At 47.8% G+C, this 20,928-nt stretch overlaps 2 protein-coding genes and 1 long non-coding RNA gene across 13 annotated transcripts in view; 1 reads left to right on the top strand and 2 right to left on the bottom strand.

Moving 5' to 3' along the window:
• Kdm5b (lysine demethylase 5B) overlaps positions 1–5,387 on the bottom strand; it is a 71,355-nt gene extending 65,968 nt beyond the window's left edge. Inside the window, exon 1 of one of the 2 annotated variants that reach the window (XM_063272298.1) lies at positions 4,988–5,387. In XM_063272298.1, coding sequence (XP_063128368.1) covers positions 4,988–5,191 — 204 coding nt within the window. In that variant the 5' untranslated portion in view covers positions 5,192–5,387. The remainder of the gene's footprint in view (positions 1–4,987) is intronic. The other variant, NM_001107177.1, reaches the window with a different exon arrangement.
• Mgat4e (MGAT4 family member E) overlaps positions 3,798–20,928 on the top strand; it is a 21,165-nt gene continuing 4,034 nt past the window's right edge. The window contains exons 1-5 of one of the 5 annotated variants that reach the window (XM_063272086.1): positions 3,798–3,867; positions 15,971–16,042; positions 16,439–16,522; positions 18,543–18,672; positions 19,008–19,101. In XM_063272086.1, the coding sequence (XP_063128156.1) occupies positions 18,565–18,672; positions 19,008–19,101 (202 nt within the window). In that variant the 5' untranslated portion in view covers positions 3,798–3,867; positions 15,971–16,042; positions 16,439–16,522; positions 18,543–18,564. 5 annotated transcript variants of the gene reach the window in all.
• Positions 16,652–20,928, bottom strand: part of LOC134481561 (uncharacterized) — a 21,584-nt gene continuing 17,307 nt past the window's right edge. For all 6 annotated transcript variants that reach the window (XR_010057204.1, XR_010057203.1, XR_010057205.1 and 3 more), the window contains 3 exons: positions 18,531–18,633; positions 18,301–18,397; positions 16,652–16,895 (listed from right to left, as the gene is read on the bottom strand). This is a non-coding gene — a long non-coding RNA (uncharacterized LOC134481561). The remainder of the gene's footprint in view (positions 16,896–18,300; positions 18,398–18,530; positions 18,634–20,928) is intronic.

Below are 20,928 nucleotides of genomic sequence, written 5' to 3'. Positions count from 1 at the left end.
TGTCCTCTGACCTACAGCAGCCAGAAGCATGTGTGCACCTGCTCACTTCCTCCCACACACAACCACAGGCATGGACAGAAGCTTAAAACTTCAATTCTACCCTGGTAGTTATGGCTTTATCAAAAAAAAAAAAAAATCTTATATACAGGAAAAAAAAAGATGTGATTTTTTAAAGTTTTTTGTATGAAGAGTATATGTGCACATGTGTGAATATGCTGCATGTATGTGATGTGTGTGTGTGTTAGTGCATGCACCAGAGGAGGGCAGCAAGTGCAGTCCTCTATCACTCTCTGCACTAGGCTGGAAGCCAGGGAAAGCCCAGCAGTCCTCTGTCTACTCCCCACTCAGTGCTGGGATTACCAGGGAATATAGACCATACCCAATTTGTTATGTGGCTGTCTGGATATTTGAATTAGAACTCCAGTCCTCCTGTTTGCGCAGTAAATAACTCTTTTTTTTTTTCCCTTTTCTTTTTTTTTCGGGGCTGGGGACTGAACCCAGGACCTTGCGCTTCCTAGGCAAGCGCTCTACCACTGAGCCAAATCCCCAACCCCAATAACTCTTAATCATAGAAGCAACTCCTCTTCATCCCTTAAATAGTTAAGACGTGTGTTAAGTATTTGTCTGTATGCATATGTGAGCACCACATGGGTGCCTCTACCTGGGGAGGTCAGAAGGCAGCGACAGATCCTGTGGAACTGGATATGGACGGCTGTGGGCACTGGGAATCAAACCTGAGTCTCCCAGAAAAGCAGCAAATGCTCACCCAGGAACATCTCTCCAGCCTTCTTTTGTTCTGTTTCTAGGTGGGTTCTTACTAAGCAGCCCGGCCTGGAACTGCTGAGTAGATCGGGCTGTTGTGCATCACACTAAGCCCTCACATTCCTTCTAGAAAGCTGAATGTGAGCCCACTAAGACAGCAATGAGTGGCCACACGATGCTTCCGGAACTAAGGGCACTGGTCCCATGCCAAAAAGCAAGATCACACCCCTCTCTAACGTCAGTTCCAGGTGGTCTGTCCAATGCCTTCTTGTGGCCTCTGTGGACAACAGCCATGCCCAGGGTCACATATATATACACATACAGGCCAAACAAAGTAAAAATCAATCACAACGGAAAAAAAAAAAGTTGGTAAGTCTATGAAACGATGCCATAATTGCACATAAACTACACTGACTATATATGTCCACATGCATATCTCTGTAATGTATGTTAAACCCTCTAAAAGCAGGTCACCATTTTGGTGAACTGCCTACCCACTCCTGTATTCCAAACATCCTTGACTTTTACTGCCCTCCAAATTAAACAAGCAAGTTCATGAATTTGATCCCAGAACCCAAATGACCAGAGTTCTACAAACTTGTCTTCTGACCTCCACAAATGTACTGCAGTGCATCCTGTGTACCTGTGTGCCAATGTACACATACACATGTAAAACCAAAACGAAATGAATAGTGATGGCCACGCCTTTAATCCCAGCACTAGAGAGGTAGAAGCAGGCGGATCTCAGAGTTCCAAGCCAGCCAGGTCTATAGAGGGTTCCAGGATAGCCAGAAAAAACTGTCTTGACAAAAAGAGAGAGAGAGAGAGAGAGAGAGAGAGAGAGAGAGAGAGAGAGAGAGAAAGAGAGAGGCGCTCGAGCGCAGGTGTGGTGCCACACACCTTTAATCCCTGCAGACCTGTGAGTTCAAGGCTTTGGCCAAAGCTACAGTGAGACACGCCCCTGCCCCTCAAGCACTGTGGTAATTAGTACAAAGTGTTTTTAAGTTCCTCCTTGTCCTCCAAGTGGAATGAACAAGTTCCCTCGAAGATGCTGACTTCACTACAACAGTATTACATGTAATGGCTAGAAAGATGGAGATGGGGGATTCAAAACAACCACAGGAAGTTAGAAATTAAAGAAGTGTTGATTGTGCCATTTGGTGTTTGATTTTGGTCATTACTGAAGGAGAATCTTGTGGATTCTGCCTAACTGCAGCCAGGTAAGGTTTCTGAGAGCAATGAAGGTACCAAAACCATCACACATTTCTAGCACACTGGAGAAATTCAAAAAATATCTACTGAGCAGCAGAATACTACACAGTGAAAATAGCATTTGTACTTAAACATTTATGTACTCAGAGGAAATACTTGCATTTTAAAGAAAATAAAAAAACAAGTAAAACTTTCAGAAAATAAGCTTAGCTATCCCTTACATGCTTTTGAAGTAAGATTGGTTACTGTCCTTAAACCTGAGGTCTGCACGTAGTCTTGACTCATCGTTTTATCAGTTACTGTGTTGGATTTCCATAAATTTCTGTTAACTCATACACAAAATAATGTAAACACCCTAAGCTTGCACAAGCCAGGCAGCTTACGGCCCTCACTTATTAAACAGGTATAGACCAAAGCTATCTAAGTACCATTAATTAAAGACACAAAGCTAATTAAGAAAGAACAAAAGGAAATAGAAAGGCTGTTATAATTCTACCACTTACATACTAAAAGTATACCACAATCTCTAAATCACTTAAATTTAGCCATTAGAGTTCCAAAACTCAATGGACAGAAATCTAGAGATACAGGAATTATAAAGTGCTACACCATGGAAAATATTTCTTATTTTTTTTAAGGTTTATTTTGTTGCCACATTTCAACTATATGAAACCACTTGTTCCAGCTTTCCTAACACAAAACACTTCCCAAACAAAGACTGTTTATGGTCTCTTAAGAAGCCTTTGTTCCAGGACCCCTCTGTTCAAGAGCTACAACTTCTGGATTTTCTTTTTTGTGGTTCTAACAGCAAATACTGGCAAACTCTTCCACACTGGCATAGAGTTTGTTAAACAAAGGAGGAAGCAAGTCCCCTCCACACAAAGGAGGGTTCCAAAGCAGCACTAGTTCTGTGTACACTATTTCCTCCTCTTCACCCCTTTCCTCTCAGGCTGTGGTATATAGTATTCGCAATACAAAATGGTGGCCATCATGTGTGACATTCAGAATGGGAAAAAGCAAAACAAACGCACAAATCCTAAAGACTGCCATTAAGCTGCTAGCCCAGATGAGGAAATGAGTAGCCAAACCTAACCAAAGCAACTCTATTTTTCGAAGAAAATAGCCCTATAAAAGGCAAAGACAGTAAGAAAAAGGACTCACCCCAGTCCTAGTATGCCACAATGCCAACATGGAGGACAACTCACAGGAACCTAACTCCTCTTATATTTTGGTTTCTAATAACTTAGTCAAGTTTCCTAATTTCTGGATAAAATCCCATTAATGCAAACATGCAATTAGTCACATTCATCTTCCCTGATACACTAAATAATAAAGCTAAATCGCTCAATGTTTGAAACGTGGTCTATGTTTTAGAATTAAAACCTTAGGTCTAACGAGGCAAGGGTGTAACTTCTTCAGGCCTCTACACTAACAGAAACCTTCCTTTAAGCCACAACAATCGACCCTGTCCATTTCACCAGAAGAAATGAATCTATTTCCAAACATTTTCCCCATACTAGCTGGCCTGGCCAGTTATTTTCTAAGGCATTTCATTTCTGTCCTCAAAGTTGTCCAAGAGCAACTAAAATGTGTTGTCTGTGTTTTAATTTTTCTTTCGTAGGAGTAGTGGAAAGATAAGGCTTATTCAGGGGGCTCTCGAAAACAGCTTTTCTAGAACGTCTACGTACACAATCCCGCAACTCAAAATGCCATTACAAAGAGCAAGTTTAAGGGGTAAAAGGCGGGGGTGGGGGGAGGGTCTTCTTCCACTTGTGAGAGAGCAGGGAAAGATAGAAAATTCTTAAACGGTAGGCAAGGCAGTTAAACCTTCCCAACCGTCCCGGCCGGTCCAACGGTCGTTTAGGCCAACTCAGACTCAGGTCATCCCAAAAGGTAGACGGAAAAACCTGGGGTGTCGCAGCGCATCCAGTTCCGGCTGCGGGGGGGGGGGCGAGGGGGGGAGGACAGGGAAGGAGTGGGCCGGGCTCTCCGCGGACGTTGCAGCCGTTAGGACTGTCTTCGGGGGACACCCTACCCCTCACAGCCCCCCAAGCTCGAGGCGCTAGAGCCACCGCCGGAGGGCCGAGTAGGGAAGGCTAGGGACCGGGATGAAATCCCAAGGGCTCGTCTGACATCTCCCCTACAAGCACGTCCTCTGCACCTCAGCCCCAGCCAGGCCTCCCCCGGGAGCAAAGCGGTCCGGCCCGAAGTCTGTGTGGCAGCGTCCGCCAGGACGAGCAAGCCATCAGGGCCCCCCGCTTCCTGGCCTGCCCCCACAATCCTCAAAGTGCCCCCCCACACCCTTGCACCCCCACCACCACTCAGCCAGCCGCTCCAGACCGGACTCGCAGCTCCTCCCCGCCCCCAGTGGCGCTGGCCGCCCCCTGCCCCAGCTCGCCCCGGGGACTCCCGGAGGCCGAGGGACCAGGTGGTGGTGGGGGACCCGGGTCCGGAGGGTGGGGCGCTCAGGTGAGGGCAGCTCTGGGCCGACGCCGCCACCACACAAAGGACCAGGGGCTCCCGCCGCCATATTGAAAACTTTCCTCCTCACACGACAACTCGCAAGTCCCCCACCCCCACCCATCACACACCCCCGCACCCCGAGAAGGAGGCGAGGACCTGCCACCGAGCCGTGCGGGCCCAGAGCCCTGCCTCCCCGCCCGCGTCTCAGCCGGGCTCGGGAGGACTCCCCAGCGACCACCCCGGCGGCTGCCACCACTCCAGCCCTCACTGCTGCCGGATCGTGCAGCGCACCAACCCCCGGAGCGGCACGGACTTGGCCCTCCGGCCGCCCTGCCAGAGCCGGTTGTCCTCACGACCCGCATCCCACCCGGGACGAGCCCCCGGGGCGCCTTCCTCCCACCGCTATATCTCCCACCCTCCGAGCCGCCCCAAACTTGACTGGGCCCGCGGGACGACCTCTCCCCGCCCCCGCGCCTCCGGCCTCCCGGGCCGCGCGTCCTCGCTCCCTCCCCCAGCCGCGAGCAGGATCCGGGGTGCTTGGCTGACTCACCGGCGGCGGCCGCACCTTACAGATCCCAGTCTGCTCGGCTATGGGCCGGATCTTGTGGATGAAAGCGAAGGGGTCCGCGAACTCTTCCCAGCTGGGCTCGAAGACCGGACACTCGGGGGGAGGCAGGAACTCTCCCAGCGGGCCGGGGCCCCCAAGGGGCAGCGCCGGGCGCGGGCCTGGGGGCAGCGCGGTGGCCGGCTCCATCACCGCGACGTGGGCAGGGGCGAGCACAGGGCAAGCTCCGCAACCGCGGCAGCGAGCTCCGCTCCGTCCGAAACCTGTGCACACGCACAGCTCGGGCGACAAGTCCGACTTCTACTAGCAACGGCAACACCTAGGGCTTTTTCAGCCTTCCTCCGACGACGTCTTGCCGCTACCCCACGCCGTGCGCCTCCGCCGCCACGGCGAGGAAAAAAGTCCCGGCTGCCACCCCGAGCCAGGTCTCGCCCCGCCCCCTAACCGGGAGGGGCAAGGGGCCTTCTGCCTGGGATGTTTATCCTTAATGCTTCAGTTGACCACTGAAGTTTCAGAATTCTTGCTCTCAAGAAGTTAACAGTCCAGTAGAGAGAACAGAGGTACAATCGATCAATCACGTCATACATTTTGCCATGAAGGATTTGCATAGTAAAACCCGAGGGGCAGAGTACTGAAATTGGAGGATTCTCCAAGTAAACAACTTGCACACAAGAACAGCAAGGATAGACGCAAGTTATAGTAATGAGGAGAATAACTCTTCGAGCACTTGTTTATCCTAGACACATTGTAAAGTGCAAATGCTTTTCGGGATTGTTTAGTCTGTGAGGGGCTTAAGCATTTGACCATTCCAACAGTTCAGACTGTTTATTGGAAAGTGGGGGTGCTGCACAGAAGTCTACACATATACAGGGTTGGACTTGAGCAAAAAGATCTTGAAATAACCCAGTCAAGGAATGAAGGGAGGGCCTAAATAAAGTCAACACCCCTATCTATAGATTGAAACGAAACTGTAGGAACTAAAAGCTAGACTAGGAAGGGACCATAGGAATGCCATACTAAGGGCCTGACCAGTTGGTGTTGCTGGGACAAGCATCCAGATTATGCCATGCGCATGTCATTCCAGGGAAGATGTATTCACTCCTGAATGGGCTGAGCTCGAGATGCCTCTGATATACAGATTTCCAGCAGACCAGAAGGTACAAGTCTTTAGTAAAGAGATTGGAACTGGTCCCATTGTTTCAGAGGAAGCAACAAAGGGGCTGAGAGATTAAGTAACCGTGAAATACAAAGACGGGGGATGCCCTGTAAAAAGTCAGAAGGGCCTAAGTAGAACTTGAACACAACAATGATTTCTTTAATCTAGAAAGCAACCAAGCTCATGGAAACACTGCTTGCCCCTGTATAAGGAGGGATCAGTGGATCCAGAGCCCTCCCTTCAGAATAGGCTACCTCTCTTAGTCTCTGGGTGTAGTTTTTAACAGGACTAATGTGGCCAAGGCTGGCCTGGAACTCTCTATATAACCAAAGATGACTTTGATCTTCTGATCCTCCTGCCTTAACAAATGTATCCCATCACACACGAACCATCGTTCTTCAGCTTACAAAAGGAAGAAAGTAGAAGTTATGTGGTGGCACACACCTTCAATCCTCCACAAGTTCCAGGCCAGCCTGATCTATCTGCATAATGAGATCCTGCATCAAAAAACAAGCCGGGAGAGATGGCTCAGTGGATTAAGGGCCTTTGCTTTCTGTCTTGGAGGATATAAACTGAGTTTCCAGATCAACACCCATCAGTCAGCTCACAATTGCCTCTTCCCTGCAGCCTCAGAGGCTCTGATGTCTCTTCTGCCTCTCCAGGCCCCACACACACACACACACACACACACACACACACACACACACACAATTTTTAAAATATAAAAAATACAACATACAAAACAGTTTTCAGTAAAGGGGAGAAAAGTCTCACTCTTTAATATGCTCCACAGTTACCCGGTCTCCAAAACAGTTCAGTTCCTGGAGAAGGAAAAGCTTTTCTTAGCTCCACAGGGATTTGGAGCCTGAGTCTTCTGCTGCCAATGAGATGCAACCAAAGCAGCAAGTAACCTATTCCGAAAACAAGACCATAAGATAAGGTGATCCGGCAGGCTATAGAATCGTGGGGAAAACCTAGGTAAGAAGTACAGAATTTACCAAATTTTTGAGTCAAGATTTCCGTATATCTCTGACTAGCCTGAAACTCACATACTGACCAGGCTGCCTTCAAATCGGAGATTCGGTGATTAAAGATTCGATGATTAAAGACATGAGTCACCTCACTCAGCCTGCCATATTTTTTAACCTTGGGGTTTTTTTTTTTTTCTTTCCTGATAATGTTTTGAGGAGGGGAAAAAATGAAACAGGACTGCATACTTGTTGCCAAAGCTGGCCTGGAATTCACGATGTAGCCCAGGCTGACCTCAAAGACTAGGACTTGAGATGATCCGTCATGTTGACTGAGAAAAATCCTTTATTGTCCCTCTTGGCCCTGGCCCTGGGTGTCATATGCCCTTTGCGCATTTGAGGGTCTTCCTAGAGTTGATTCCCTCTCATATTCTCTGCCTTGGGAGAACACAGTACTTTTACCCTTGACGTTGGCATCCTAGAAACCAAGTATGTTATAACTCTCAGACTTCAGAAATACATGAATTGTGGGTATGTAACTAGAGGATACGAGCTTAGGAAAAGTCTCAGTTGTCTGTGGCCTAGGCATCTTCTCTCACTCCCAACTTTCAAGGTCTACTAGTCCTCTTTCCTCCATTTCCGGTAGTGATCCGAAATGATGAGATACTACTCCTCTCAGATCAAGCAGCAACTAATAGGCTTCACACCAACCCAGAGAGACACGGAGGGAGTGGCGGTTGCCAAGCTAGTAAAGAGAACCTAGGGCCTGAGAAGGGTCTCTGCTTTAAAGGTAACAGCTTCCCCCGCCCCACGGAAGACGTTTCCCCTTGCCCTTTATGATGTGTGTTTACATGGGCGGAGGGATCCCTCTCCAGCTGACAGCCACACCGCGGCCGGCTCTTCTTTTTTTAAAGAGCCTGGCCACAGGCGATGATTGGCCGCGGCCCGAGCCGCATCAGCCTCCGGGGGCGGGGCCCGGTCCGCATTGTCTAGTGTAGGGCCGGCTGGACGCCCTAGAGGCCGGACCTGGGTAACCCCGTCCTGGAGGTGCCGGGTCTCGGGTACCCAAAGGGTTGGGAGCGAGAGCTGGGCGGAGCCACAGCGCCAGGTTCTCGGGTAAAGAGGGACTGCAGCCCCGGCGGCCGGAGTAGAACCGAGCCCGCTCGGAGTGCCACGTCTCCAGGAACCCCCCCCTCCTTACTCTTGGACAACACTCCGCCTCCGCCCCGGACTCCGTCCCCCCAACCACCCCATGAGTGCTGGAGAGCCTCTAGATACATCTCTAGGGATGGGTGTCTTTATCCCGCCTACTCAGTCGTCAGACCTCAACCTACCCCCAGCAGGCTGAGTTCCGCCCCCGGCCTGCACCCCAAGAGCGCAGCCTGTGCCCTAAATCTGCCTGCTGGTCTAAGAGGCGCTGGTCGTCCTCCTTCCGGTCGCCGTGCAGTGGAGACCAGGCTTCTGGGTTCCAAACACGAGGACTTTTCCTCTCGCTCTCCGTCGATGTCGCCCCACCCCTCCTGCCTGGCTCGGGGTCTGAGCCACAGATGGGGGGGGGGGCAGGCCTGGTCCCCAGAAGCCCAAAAAGGGGCGGCGGCCGGCGCAGCACGTAGCGCACGTGTCGGTCCGGCTCCCCACCCCCTCCGCACCGCTGCCGCCTCGACGGGGCTCTGAAGTCGTCCGTGTGCCTTCTTTCCGCCCTGGCCTTACTTCAGTGCATCGGGTCTACTACCACCCGTATTTTCCCGTCCCCACCTTCTGTTTTCCCAAGTACCCGCGATGCACGGTCTCAGTTTCTCATCTCCAGTTCAGTGATAACATCTAAACTCAGCACCTTTCGTGCTCTGGAATATTTGGTGTCAGGTGCCCTTGGGGTAACCATGGGACGTCCCTCTGCTTTACTTGTTTTGTGTCTTTCCAAAACGTCTCGTTGCTACTCTTTATTGCTAGTTTTATAGCTCCGCATCTGTTTCCCAGCGTAGCCCTTGCTAACTCCTCAGCGCGTGCCCCACCCCTTGGTAAGCCGCTAGAGGGAAGGAGTAAAGTCAGTACCAGGCACGTGGGAGCTGCTCCACAAATATTTGTAGAAAGGAGGGTGGGGGAGAAATGGCCTTGAGTTTCTGTGACTCCAATTGTCTGAGGATGAGGCTTTGGGCTGGACATAGAGAAGACTCTACTTGTCTCTCAGTAACTCGGTGGCGAAGTGTTGGACAGCCCACACAGTGTGTGAATACAGTGAGATAAAGCGTCCTTCCCATGCCCTCCTCTGCTTAAATCCACTGGAACCAGTATCCCTCCCTCTCAGCGGCAAGGCCTTGCCCGTGGGATATCTGTACTCTCTTGGTCCTCACCCCCAGCTGACATCATGATAAAGGGTCTCATTACGGGCTCTGTCCTTGGAAAGCGGGTCTGGTCTTGAGGAAGCATCTTTTAACTAAACACGACAGCCTCATCCCTACACATTTCTGAGGTACACATACAAGGGAGGGGAAGACCTCTCCTAGACCGGCACTGCACCGGAGCTACTGTCTGTCCCAAACCCTGCCCCTCGCCACTCCCGGAATCTCTGCTGACTCAGCAGCTCAGCTGAAAGCTGAAAGCCAGAAAACATACACCATCGGCATCGGTGTAACTGGGTGTGAGACCCAAAGAACCAGACCCTTGTGTGGATCAGACACTCTTAAGTGGAATGTTCCCACGGTGGTGCTGGCCCTACCCACAGGGGCTGGGAGGAGCAAGGTAACCCTCACCAAGGCTTGGGTTTCAGGTGCTTCTTCCCATTCCGGTTGGGCCACTTCAGAAGCCTAAGACTCAAGGAACATTATTTAATCTTTTTTATGGTTTGTTTTGGAGACAGGGTCTTTTTCTTTCTTTCTTTCTTTCTTTTCGCTTCCTAGGCAAGCGCTCTACCACTGAGCTAAATCCCCAACCCCGAGACAGGGTCTTTCTATGCAGCTTAGAATGGCCTCGGATTCACAAACTGACCTCAAACTCTCAGCAATTCTCCTGCTACAACCTCCCTTAGTTCTGAGCCAAGGAGCAATCTTGTGCACCTGAAGGGTGAAAGTCACATTCTCTGTTTATTCCCCCAGAACTCCTAACTCAGGTCTCCAGACTGACTGCCAGATTCCTCTCAGCATGTCCTGTTCCTCAGATAGCTCAAATGTTTAGAATTCTCTGTATCTGGGATGTAACTCGCTGGAACCTTCCAGAGCATCACCGTGTCTATCTAATTAAAATTAACCAACCAACTAAATTCCATTGTATGTTCAGTATAGCATGACTTTCTAAATGCAAAAGGAGGCTTTTTTCCCCACATTTTTCTTCCTTGACATGAACAACCAATGTGTTTATTAAAAAAAAAAATAAGTAAGGCTGGGGATTTAGCTCAGTGGTAGAGCGCTTACCTAGGAAGCGCAAGGCCCTGGGTTCGGTCCCCAGCTCCGAAAAAAAGAGCCAAAAAAAAAAAATAAAATAAATAAGTAAAAGAAAGAAGGAAAAAAGAAAGAAAGAAAGAAAGAAAAGGAAACCTGAAATACTGCATTATTGCTCTAGTACTCTAGCATAAGTCAGGGCTGCTAGCCAGGAGTAAGTCATAGTCTACTAGGCACACCACCCTATGAAAAAAAGTAGATGGTTTTGTTGCCATCGTTTTTTCAAATAGAGAAACTCAGAATCCCATTAATCAGCCAAGATCACACTGATAACAGCTAAACCAGGATGAGAATGGCAAAGTCAGTCGGGACCTGCCTTTAATCTTTGCCAAACACTAGGTAGGCTAGCTTCTAAAAGTATCAGAAGGGACCTCACTTCATCTCCCACCAGCCATGCCTTCACCTTCTGCCTGGGTCCCACCACTTCCTTCTAGGCCGCTGTGGCTGTAAACCATGACTCTAGTGATCTCCAGGGTTTTGTCTACATAGTTTCACATAATACCCTTGTACAGTGGTGAAACTCTATGCTGGTTGAGCCTTGTGAAATTGACTTCCAAGACCCAAGATGAACTGTGTTTGAGAATAGACTGCTCTAAGGCTGGTTTTTCCTAAAGTTCTGGCAACTTTAAAATGATGTACGGAAGGTACAGAGGGACGGACGAGCCGGTGAAAATGCTGGAAGGCCACCAGGCACAAGCCAAGGAGAGAGGCCTTGGAGAAAAAGTCCCGCTAACATTCTGATCTTGGGCATGCAGCTTCCAGAACTGTCAATAAATGTGTGGGGTTTAAACAAATTCCTTCAATCGGTCTCTCTCTTTATATATAGATAATGCAGATGTATGAGTATGATACCAATATGTAGCCACAAATCCTATTGGTTTCCTTTCCCTAGAGGGCCCTTAGGAATTATCCAATATTGAGTCTTCCTCAAATACCTAACTAATTTAATTTCAGCCACTGCCCTCCCTCCCCCATGTCTCCTCACTGACACCCCCCCCCCCCAAACACTGTCCCCACGGTATAGAAAGCCAGGAATTATATGGTGGCTCTTCAGATTGGGCTTTGCTGAGGCTTATTCATTTGTGTTCTTCCGCTCATTCCCCTCCCCACTCTGTTCCCAGCCCATCAGACCTAGGGGCCACTTTGAGATCCACATCTTTTTGTGTGCTCTGGTTTTTTTTTTTTTTTTGTTTGTTTTTGCTTTTTGCTTTTAGAGACAGAGTTTCTCTGTGTAGCCTTGACTGTCTAAGAACTTGATCTGTAAACAGGCTGGCCCCCCAGAGCTGGGATTGCAGGTGTATACCACTCCCCTCCCAGCCTCTCCCCCAAACCCCACCCTTGACTGGGTTCCAACTCCCAACACCTTAGGCAAAATAAGTGCCAAGCATAAGGCCAAGATGTAAGTTCTTCCAAGTTTTGTTTTGTTTGGGTTTTGGGGAGGCAGTCATTGTTTCTTGAGCTGACCTTGAACTCACTTCACCATCCAGGATAACCTTGAATTCCTGGTCCTCTTTCCTCTACCTCCCAAATGCTGGGATAACAAGTGGGTGCCACCACACTGGTTGTTTGTTTTGCTTGGTCTTACTATATAACCTGAATGGCCTGGAATTTCCAATGTAGATAATGTTGGCAATGAACTCACAGAGAGCTCCCTGCCTCTCTGCTTGGAATTAAATCTAGCCCAACTAACTTGAATTTTTGGAGCTCTCCTATTTTTTTTTTTTTTTAAATTCAGACTTTCAAAATGTGTGGCCACACTGTGGAGCACTGGCCTCTCCACTGACCAGATGAAACCAGTGGGTTAACGAGTTCCCTTGGTCCCCAAACAAGTAAATGATTGTCAAGAGAGCAAGGCTGAGCCCCCTGGGGAGAAGGGCACAAAGAGGAGCATGTTCCTCACCATCCCTAACCTGCAGGTATGGTTCATCCTCCCAGGACTGGAGGAGAATCCTGACCTCAGCCAAATTCAAGTCCTTAGTGAGGACATCCAGAACTAACAAGCACTGTGAGGCAGACTGACAACTGCCCCTAACTGCAATGTTGATGAGGGCCTAGAGAGGTGTCAGGCCTCTTTCATATTTATTCTCTCTGTTTTGTTTTGTTTTGATTTGATTTTGTTTGTTTGTTTGTTTCTGCTTCCTCTAAATCCTTCAGAGAAGTAGGGATCTGGTGATAACAGACAGGCAGCCTCTCTGAGTGGTTGTGTATCCAAAAGTACAATGTGGACAGCAATGTAGAAATGAGGGAGCTGGAACTCTCAAACATCCGATGGAAGAAGGCCAAACTGACTGCCATGGTAGAGAAGAGTGGTTACTGTAGTCCAAGCAGTTGATAGGCTGAGATGGGAGGATTGCCATGAGGTCAAGGCAGGCCTCTAAGCTACTGGGTGTGACCCAGTCAAGAGTGAGAGATTCATTATGTAGAGGATAAAGTTGCAATGAGTTCTTGGTACATGCCAAGTATGACTGTGTGGATGATCTTTTTAAGTTCTTACAAGAACCCTTGAGCCATAATCTTAGCACTTGAGAGGTGAAAGCACACATAACAGAAGTTCATTTATTTATTTGTTTCATTATTTATTTAAGACCAAACTGGCCTTGAACTCTCAAAGTTCCACCACCCCACCCCACCCCACCCCACCCCTAGTCTCCCTAGTGCTGGGATTAAAGGCATGCACCTCTATGCCCAACTCAAATATTTTATGTATGTGAGTGTTTTGCCTACATGTATGTATATGTTTTGCCTGCATGTAAGCATGTGTTTTGCCTGCATGCATGCATGTGCCTAGTGCCCACAGAGCACTAGAGCCCTGGAACTGGAGTTACAGAAGGTTATGGGTTGCCAATATGAGTAAGGAGTTTAAAGCCAGCCTGAGTTACAGAGAAAAGTCAAATCCATCATGAACTACATGAGGTCCTGTCTTAAACAACAAAAGAACCCTTAGGCACTGGAGGATAGTCATCTGTCATCTTCGTTGATAGGGGAGGAGCTGGGCTTCAGAAAGACTGAGTCATTTGGCCAAGTTCACATGAACGAGCCAAACAGAAGCCAATTCTAGCCTAGTTTGTCTGAGCCTATAATCTGTTTTTTGTTTTTTTTTGTTTGTTTGTTTGTTTTTGTTTAAAGATTTATTTATTATATATAAGCACCCTGTAGCTGTCTTCAGACACACCAGGAGAGGGAATCAGATCTCATTGCAGATGGTTGTGAGCCACCATGTGGTTGCTGGGACTTGAACTCAGGACCTCTGGAAGAGTAGTCTGTGCTTTTAACCACTGAGCCATCTCTCCAGCCCCTGTTTTTTGTTTTTTATTTGTTTTTATTTTAGTTCTGCATTCTCAAGACAGGGTTTCTTTTTTTTTAAATATTATTTATTATATGTATACAAGTACACTGTAGCTGTCTTCAGACACCCCAGAAGAGGGCATCAGATCTCATTACAGATGGTTGTGAGCCACCATATGGTTGCTGGGAATTGAACTCAGGACCTCTGGAAGAGCAGTCAGTGCTCTTAACCACTGAGTCATCTCTCCAGTCCCCAAGTCATGATCATTTCTGGTAGCAACAAATGCTCAGGAAAACATAACAGACCATCTAGTAAGTAGAGAAGGATGACAGTGGTGGCACTTAGCGGCACTGGGCTCCATTAGCCAGTGACAGGAACAGGGCAGCAAAGAGAGCATCTGAGCTTGGGCTCAGTGGCAGGGAAGGGGCAGCCACTGGTTAATCCTACCGAGGAGTTCAAAGACCCTGACTCAAGAGTCCTGCAGGCCTTACCGGCCATCCTCCAAGAAAACAAGCCTCTAAGTCTAGAGAGAGAGACCTCACAGGCAGGCTGTCTGTAATCAGGAGCCAGGACCTTCTTCTATTTGCAGTGAGAGGCCCTCAGAGAATGGCAAGAGGAAAAGGGATCGCACCCGATTTAGGACTTTTCCTTTTTCTATCTATCTACCTGTCTGTGCTATCTATCTATCTATCTACCTACCTACCTACCTACCTACCTACCTACCTACCTACCTATTGATTACGGCATTTTTGATATGTTTTTTTCTGTGTATCCCTGATTATCTTAGAATTGTAAATCAGGCTGGCCTCCAATTCAGAGATCGGTTTCTGTCTCCAGTGCTGGGTTAAAGGTGTATATTATTAAAGCCTTGCTTCTTTTCCCTTTTTTTCGATGGGTCTTCTTATGAAATCTATATCGGCTTCTAACTTATATTCCTACTTTTGATTCCTGAGTGCTAGGTAGGCATATGCTACACACTGGATTTTTATTTATAATTTTAATTTTTAAAGTATCTTATGTGTATAAGTTTTTGCCTACATGTTTGTATGTGTGTATGTATGTATGTTTGTATGTATGTTTGTATGTATGTATGTATGTATGTATGTATGTATATACCACATGCACGTCTCAGAGGAGAGCATCAGATTCCCTGGAACTAGAGTTTTGGGCTGTTGTAAGCCACCGTGTGGGTTCTATGACTCAATCCTGGGCTCTCTGCAGGACCAGCAAGTGTTCTTAACCCTTGAGCCATCTCTCCCAGCCTTTGATTTATAATTTTTGGGTTGGAGGTGGTTGTTTTGTTTGTTTGGGGTTCTTGTTTGCATTTTGTTTTGTTTTGAGATAAGGTCTCACTACCTCCTGAAAGGGAAGGCTGGCCTTGAACTCTTAGAGATCCACCTTCTTCTGCCTCCCAGTGTGCTAAAGAGGGACTAAAGGCTTGCACCACCACACCCAGCTCAATTTGTAATTTAAAAAGGTTATCTCTGACTTTGAAGTAGAAGTTGGCTTACAGAAGAGTGGTACAGACTTGGAACCAGTTAGTCCTAGCAGATGTGGAAGGGTCACGTTGGGAGGACATAGTAACACCTTTGCACATGCGCACACACGCACAGAGGCCTGGGATTAGCCAGAGAATGAGAAGGAACATAAGAAAGCTTTAAGACGGGCTGGAGAGATGGCTCAGAGGTGAAGAGCACTGACTGCTCTTCCAGAGGTCCTGAGTTCAATTCCCAACAACCACATGGTGGCTCACGACCATCTGTAAAGGAATCTGATCCCCTCTTCTGGTGTGTTTGAGACAGCTACAGTGTACTGATGCATAAAATAAAATTAATAAATCTTAAAAAAAAAAAGAAAGAAAGCTTTAAGACCACGTGCACTGATGCATAAGGAAAAAGATGAGTCTGGGGAAGGCGGGTGTCAGAAAGGAAACGGTTCTGAGTGGAATGAAAAATGTAGATCTGCTGAGAAAGAATCCAAAGTGGGTTAAAGTCCACACTCCCAAGGACTTGCTGTGCAGAATTTCACAGAAGTAGGACAGAACTTGAAACATGAGTTCAAGAGAAGTATTATCCTTTTTGACTTTTCTTCCACAAGAAGATAACAGACCTGCTTTTTCCATAGTGACAAAGTTCCAATAGAGAGGGAGAAGAGATCATGCAAAAGGCAAAGAATGAAAGCTGACAAACTCAGAAGGTGAGAGGGGGAAGGAGGCGAGGAAAGAACCCGGAAGGAAGTAGAGACCGGGCGGAGTCACAGCAAAGCTCCGTGTGATGGAGCTGGCGCCATGGTTCTCTGTGCTGTGGTCTCTGCGTCTCTTTTCTCCCTTCAAGGAGAGCTGCTGCTGCTTTTCAGGCCAAATAATAATTTGTAGAGAGGGATTGTGAAGCACACACTCATCACATGTATCCTGTACCTGTGCCCCTCTGATGCTGTGAGTGGGGGACTGGGACACAATAGTAACATCACAGAGGGAGCTGAGCTCAGGGGAGTAAGCAGCAGAGACCTCAGGCTCTGTCCCTAACTCCTACAGTGACTACAGTGACTGACTCCCGTTCCAGCCCCTCTTGCTCTTTGTCCTGCCTTTTCCAGAACAGTGTTGACCTGAGAGGGCTGAATAAGAAAAGAATTCCCTGATGCCCCAAGCTGTCACTGGAAGGAACGAAGGGAACTGAGGTATGTCTATTGTGCCGAGGTCTTTTAACTGAAATTATATAGCCCTTTTTCATTAAGCACACTTGTCCATGTGTTTATGGTTTGCAGAAGTCTGGGTCGTCTGGGTATCTTATAGGTCCTCTGGGTATCTTTTTTTTTTTTTTAAAGATTTATTTATTTTATTTATATGAGTGCACTGTAGCTGTCTTCAGACACACCAGAAGAGGGCATCAGTTCTCATCACAGATGGTTGTGAGCCCCTATGTGGTTGCTGGGATTTGAACTCAGGTCCTCTGGAAGAACAGTCAGTGCTCTTAACCGCTGAGCCATCTCTCCAGCCCTCTGGGTATCTTATACAGAAGTTCACAAGTGAATCACTCACATGACAAAAAGCCTTAAGGAAAACAAGTAAGAAAAGTTGTATCTTATTATGCATAAGGGGTTTTGTTTTGTAACTATTATCCAAAAAAAAAAAAAAAAAAAAAAAAACCCTAGGAGAGAGATGCATGTTAATGCCTATCAAAACATTTGGAACTGAGGAAGGGCTCAGCACTGGAGCGTGAGATGTTACCTCAGATGACCTGAGTTCAGTTCCTAATACCCAGGGCAGAGAGCTCATGACCACCTACGAGTCTAGTTCTAGGGGACCCAACACCCTCTTCTGGCCTCCACAAGCACTGTGCTAACTTGTGTGCAGACATAAGCACATAATTTAAAAAAAAGAAGGGGTTGGGGATTTAGCTCAGTGGTAGAGCGCTTGCCTAGCAACCACAAGGCCCTGGGTTCGGTCCCCAGCTCTGAAAAAAAGAAAAAAAAAAAAAAAAAAAAAGAAATCAGACCAGAGAGAGAGATGGCTCAGCCATCAAAGGCTAGACTCACAATCAAAAAAAAAAAAGGGGGGGGGGGGGGGCTGGGGATTTATCTCAGTGGTAGAGCGCTTGCCTAGGAAGCGCAAGGCCCTGGGTTCGGTCCCCAGCTCCAGAAAAAAGAACCAAAAAAAAAAAAAAAAGAAAAAAAAAAAAAAAGAAATTTAGGCCGGGTGTGGTGGCATATGCCCTTTAATCCTCCCATTTTGGAGGTAGAGGCAAACAGTTTCAGGACAGCCAGAGCTATCCTGATGAGTGACCCTGTCTTTAGGGAGAAAAAGATAATAATATTAATTAGTTAATTAGTTAATTAAAAAATGTCAAAGCCGACCAAGGTGGGAGACATTCCTAAGAATGAAGGAGACTGGGCCGCTGGAGCACAGAAGTCACGTGACTACCATTTCCCTTTTTTGAGTGTCCTGAGTATTGCAGAGCAAGAATGGAACTCGTTGACGAGACACATGGGAGCCTGGCTTCTGATAGTTGAGGAGCAATCAGAAAAGATACTCCAGAACAGGGCTGGATGCAGACCCCTTTGACTCTGAGCTGTGTCCCAATAACCCAGCACTCACTTAACTTACTCGAGGAAACAGAAGCCTGCTCTAATGGGGGCCTATAAGTATGAGTAAAGACAGGAATGTATTAGAATATCTTTGAGCCAAGTGGTGGTAGCACTTGGGAGGCAGGGGCTTGTGGATCTCTGAGTTGGAGGCCAGCCTGGTCTACAGAGTGAGTTCCAGGACAGCCAGGGCTACACAGAGAAAGCCTGTCACGAAAAACAAACAACAATGGCAAAATCAAACTGTTAGCCACCACCGCCTGGCTAGTAGTTTGACTTTTTGTTTTTGTTTCTGTTTCAAATGCATAGCGTACAACGCCCACCTGTTTTCTAGCACAAATTGGCCTGTTAATAACGTTCCTGCTAGCACTTACCGTTCTGAGCAGGGGAAACTCTGGGAGAGTTGGAACTCCAAACAAATGTAGGAAGAGTGGCAGCAAATGTCATCAGAGGACAAGTGGCCTTCTTTATCTAGGAAGGGAACAAGGCTGTGTTCTCTCAGGTTTCTAGCTCAGTGTATGCTCCTGTACATTAACAGTAATCTTAGGGCGGGGGAGGATAGGGCAGGGAGGAGAGCAGCCTCCCTCCCAGTGTGTGCACTGACCTCTTGCTGTAGGAGCCCGACCCCAGCAGACACAATGCGCTGTTTCATCAGACATTTCTTCAGAGTCTCTGTGGCCCTCATGGTCCTGTGGTTCCTCATCGTCCTGCACGTCCCAGAGGAAAACAAAGATGTCAAAACTATGGTGACTATTCTTTGGGACACTGGGAGTATGTGGTGGGAGAGCTGAGGACAGGCAGGTTGCCCAAGGCCTCTGGACTTCCCTTCCAAAGCTTTCCCTCTGAGTGGAACGGGGTGTGGATCTACCCACTGTTCTGTAAATTACTACATCCACTTGCCATGCTTCTCAAGACGAGAGACAAGACAGATTCCACCAGAGCCCATGGATCTCTGGGCTCATGGCCAGGCACTGCACTGGCCTCTCTCTACCTAAAAGGCACATGGGAAGTTGGGAGAAATAAATAAAGGCTGTGGTTTTGTGAAAAGACATGTATCTGTTGGTCTTTGTCAATGGTCCAGGTGATCAAGCATGGCAGTAAGAACTCCAAATCACTAAACAGCTGGCAGAGCATCACTTCCAAGTACCTGAAAGAAATCCATCAGAGAAGAAAGAGTGAGTACCAGGGAGAGGGAGAGTGCAGTGTCAGCAAGAGGAGGACCACAGGAGGGAAGATGGGGAGTGGGGTGGGGGTGGGACTTGGGAATGACACTGTCACAGGAAGAGGAGGACCACAGGAGGGAAGATGGGGAGTGGGGTGGGGGTGGGACTTGGGAATGACAGTGTCACAGGAAGAGGAGGACCACAGGAGGGAAGATGGGGAGTGGGGTGGGGGTGGGACTTGGGAATGACACTGTCACAGGAAGAGGAGGACCACAGGAGGGAAGATGACCTGGAAAGAAGAGGGCAGGAGGAGAAAAAGGCTCTGTGTCCAGAAACACTTGAATCTGCCTGACAACTCCCTCCCCAGACCCAGGACATTGACAAACCAGGAGTATGAGGAAGAAAGGAGGGATAAAGGTAGTTGTTTTAAATGGGATGGATGGGGATAAAGGCTAGATAGTTAAGTGGTTAGAAGCATTTGCTCTTCCTCTCGAGGATCTGAGTTCATGTTTCCAGCATGTCCCCTCTCTCTCTCTCTCTCTCTCTCTCTCTCTCTCTCTCTCTCACACACACACACACACACACACACACACACACAACATATGCATACACCCACATACAAAACACTAAAAAAAAAACAGGCAGAAACAATATCTTGATCACATACTATATCTCTTCACATTACCTTGTATATACACTTACCTGCAATGCCATACATCTCCGCATTGGGTAAACAAGGAGTGACTCCCTTGTGTAATTTAACAGTTCAATCTGCAATTATGACTACGCCCTTGGAACGGTTGGCTACATGCCTTCTGCGGGATGGGGTGGGGGTGGGGAATAGATGATCCTTTGGCTTTTGTTGGCCGACTTTGAAAAAGGGTCTCACCATGTAGACAAAGTGGACCTCAGAGATCCTGCTGCCTCTGCCTCCTGAGTGCTGGAATTGAAGGTGTGCACCATCATGCCATGCCTTTCATTTTATTATTTAATTAAATGGACACATGTGTCTCTGTCTCTGGGCATATGTGCAGGAGTACAAGTGTCCACAGAAGCTAGAAGAGGGCGTCAGATTCTTTGGGGCTACAGTTACAGGCCGTTGGTTGTGAGCCCTCGAGCTGCGCTGTAGCACCTGAACTCAGGTCCTCTGAGCAGTAGGCACTCTTAACCACTGGGGCATCCCTCCAGCCCTCATGGGGCCTTTTTTGGAGGGGGGGGTGGCCTCAACTATTGGTTTTTGTTGACTTACGCGTGTACAGTATGTGTACATATACATACGTATATTATGGCATAGAATATGTATGGATCCCTGGGAGCTGCAGGTGCAGGTATTGTGAGCTGCATGGCTTGGGTGTGAATGTAACTTTTATTTGCCAGATGTAATTGTCATCTCAGAGGCTTAGTGCTGAATAAACTCACCCTTTCCCTCTTTCTGAACTCTGGCCGGCTGGTTCAACTCAGCTGTTCCGGCTCAAACTCTTCTCCAAGCTGACTGATCCAATCTGACTTCTCTCAGCTTCTCATTGAATTTCTCTGCTTGGACTCAAACTAACTCCAGCGATTTGTTCTAACCTCCTGGCTCCTCATTCTCTGGCTTCAACTGCAGCTACTGTACAAACTGAATGAAGCTGACCTCAACTCCACTGTACTGACTGACTGAACTGAACTCAACTGACTGAACCAACTTCAACTCCTCCACTCTCTCTTCCTGCTCTGCCTATCAACTCACAGACGCAGACAAAATGACTAGAACTCCTGCCTCTGTCTCCTGACCTCTGGGAGTAAAGGTGTATACAACTACCATACCTGGACCAAAACTTTTCTTTACCTAAACCTGGA

This window comes from Rattus norvegicus, chromosome 13 (genome assembly GCF_036323735.1).
Source record: "Rattus norvegicus strain BN/NHsdMcwi chromosome 13, GRCr8, whole genome shotgun sequence".
Lineage (NCBI taxonomy): Eukaryota > Metazoa > Chordata > Mammalia > Rodentia > Muridae > Rattus > Rattus norvegicus.
The sequence above is the reverse complement of the archived record's forward strand: the minus strand, read 5'-3'. Positions and strand labels throughout refer to the sequence as shown.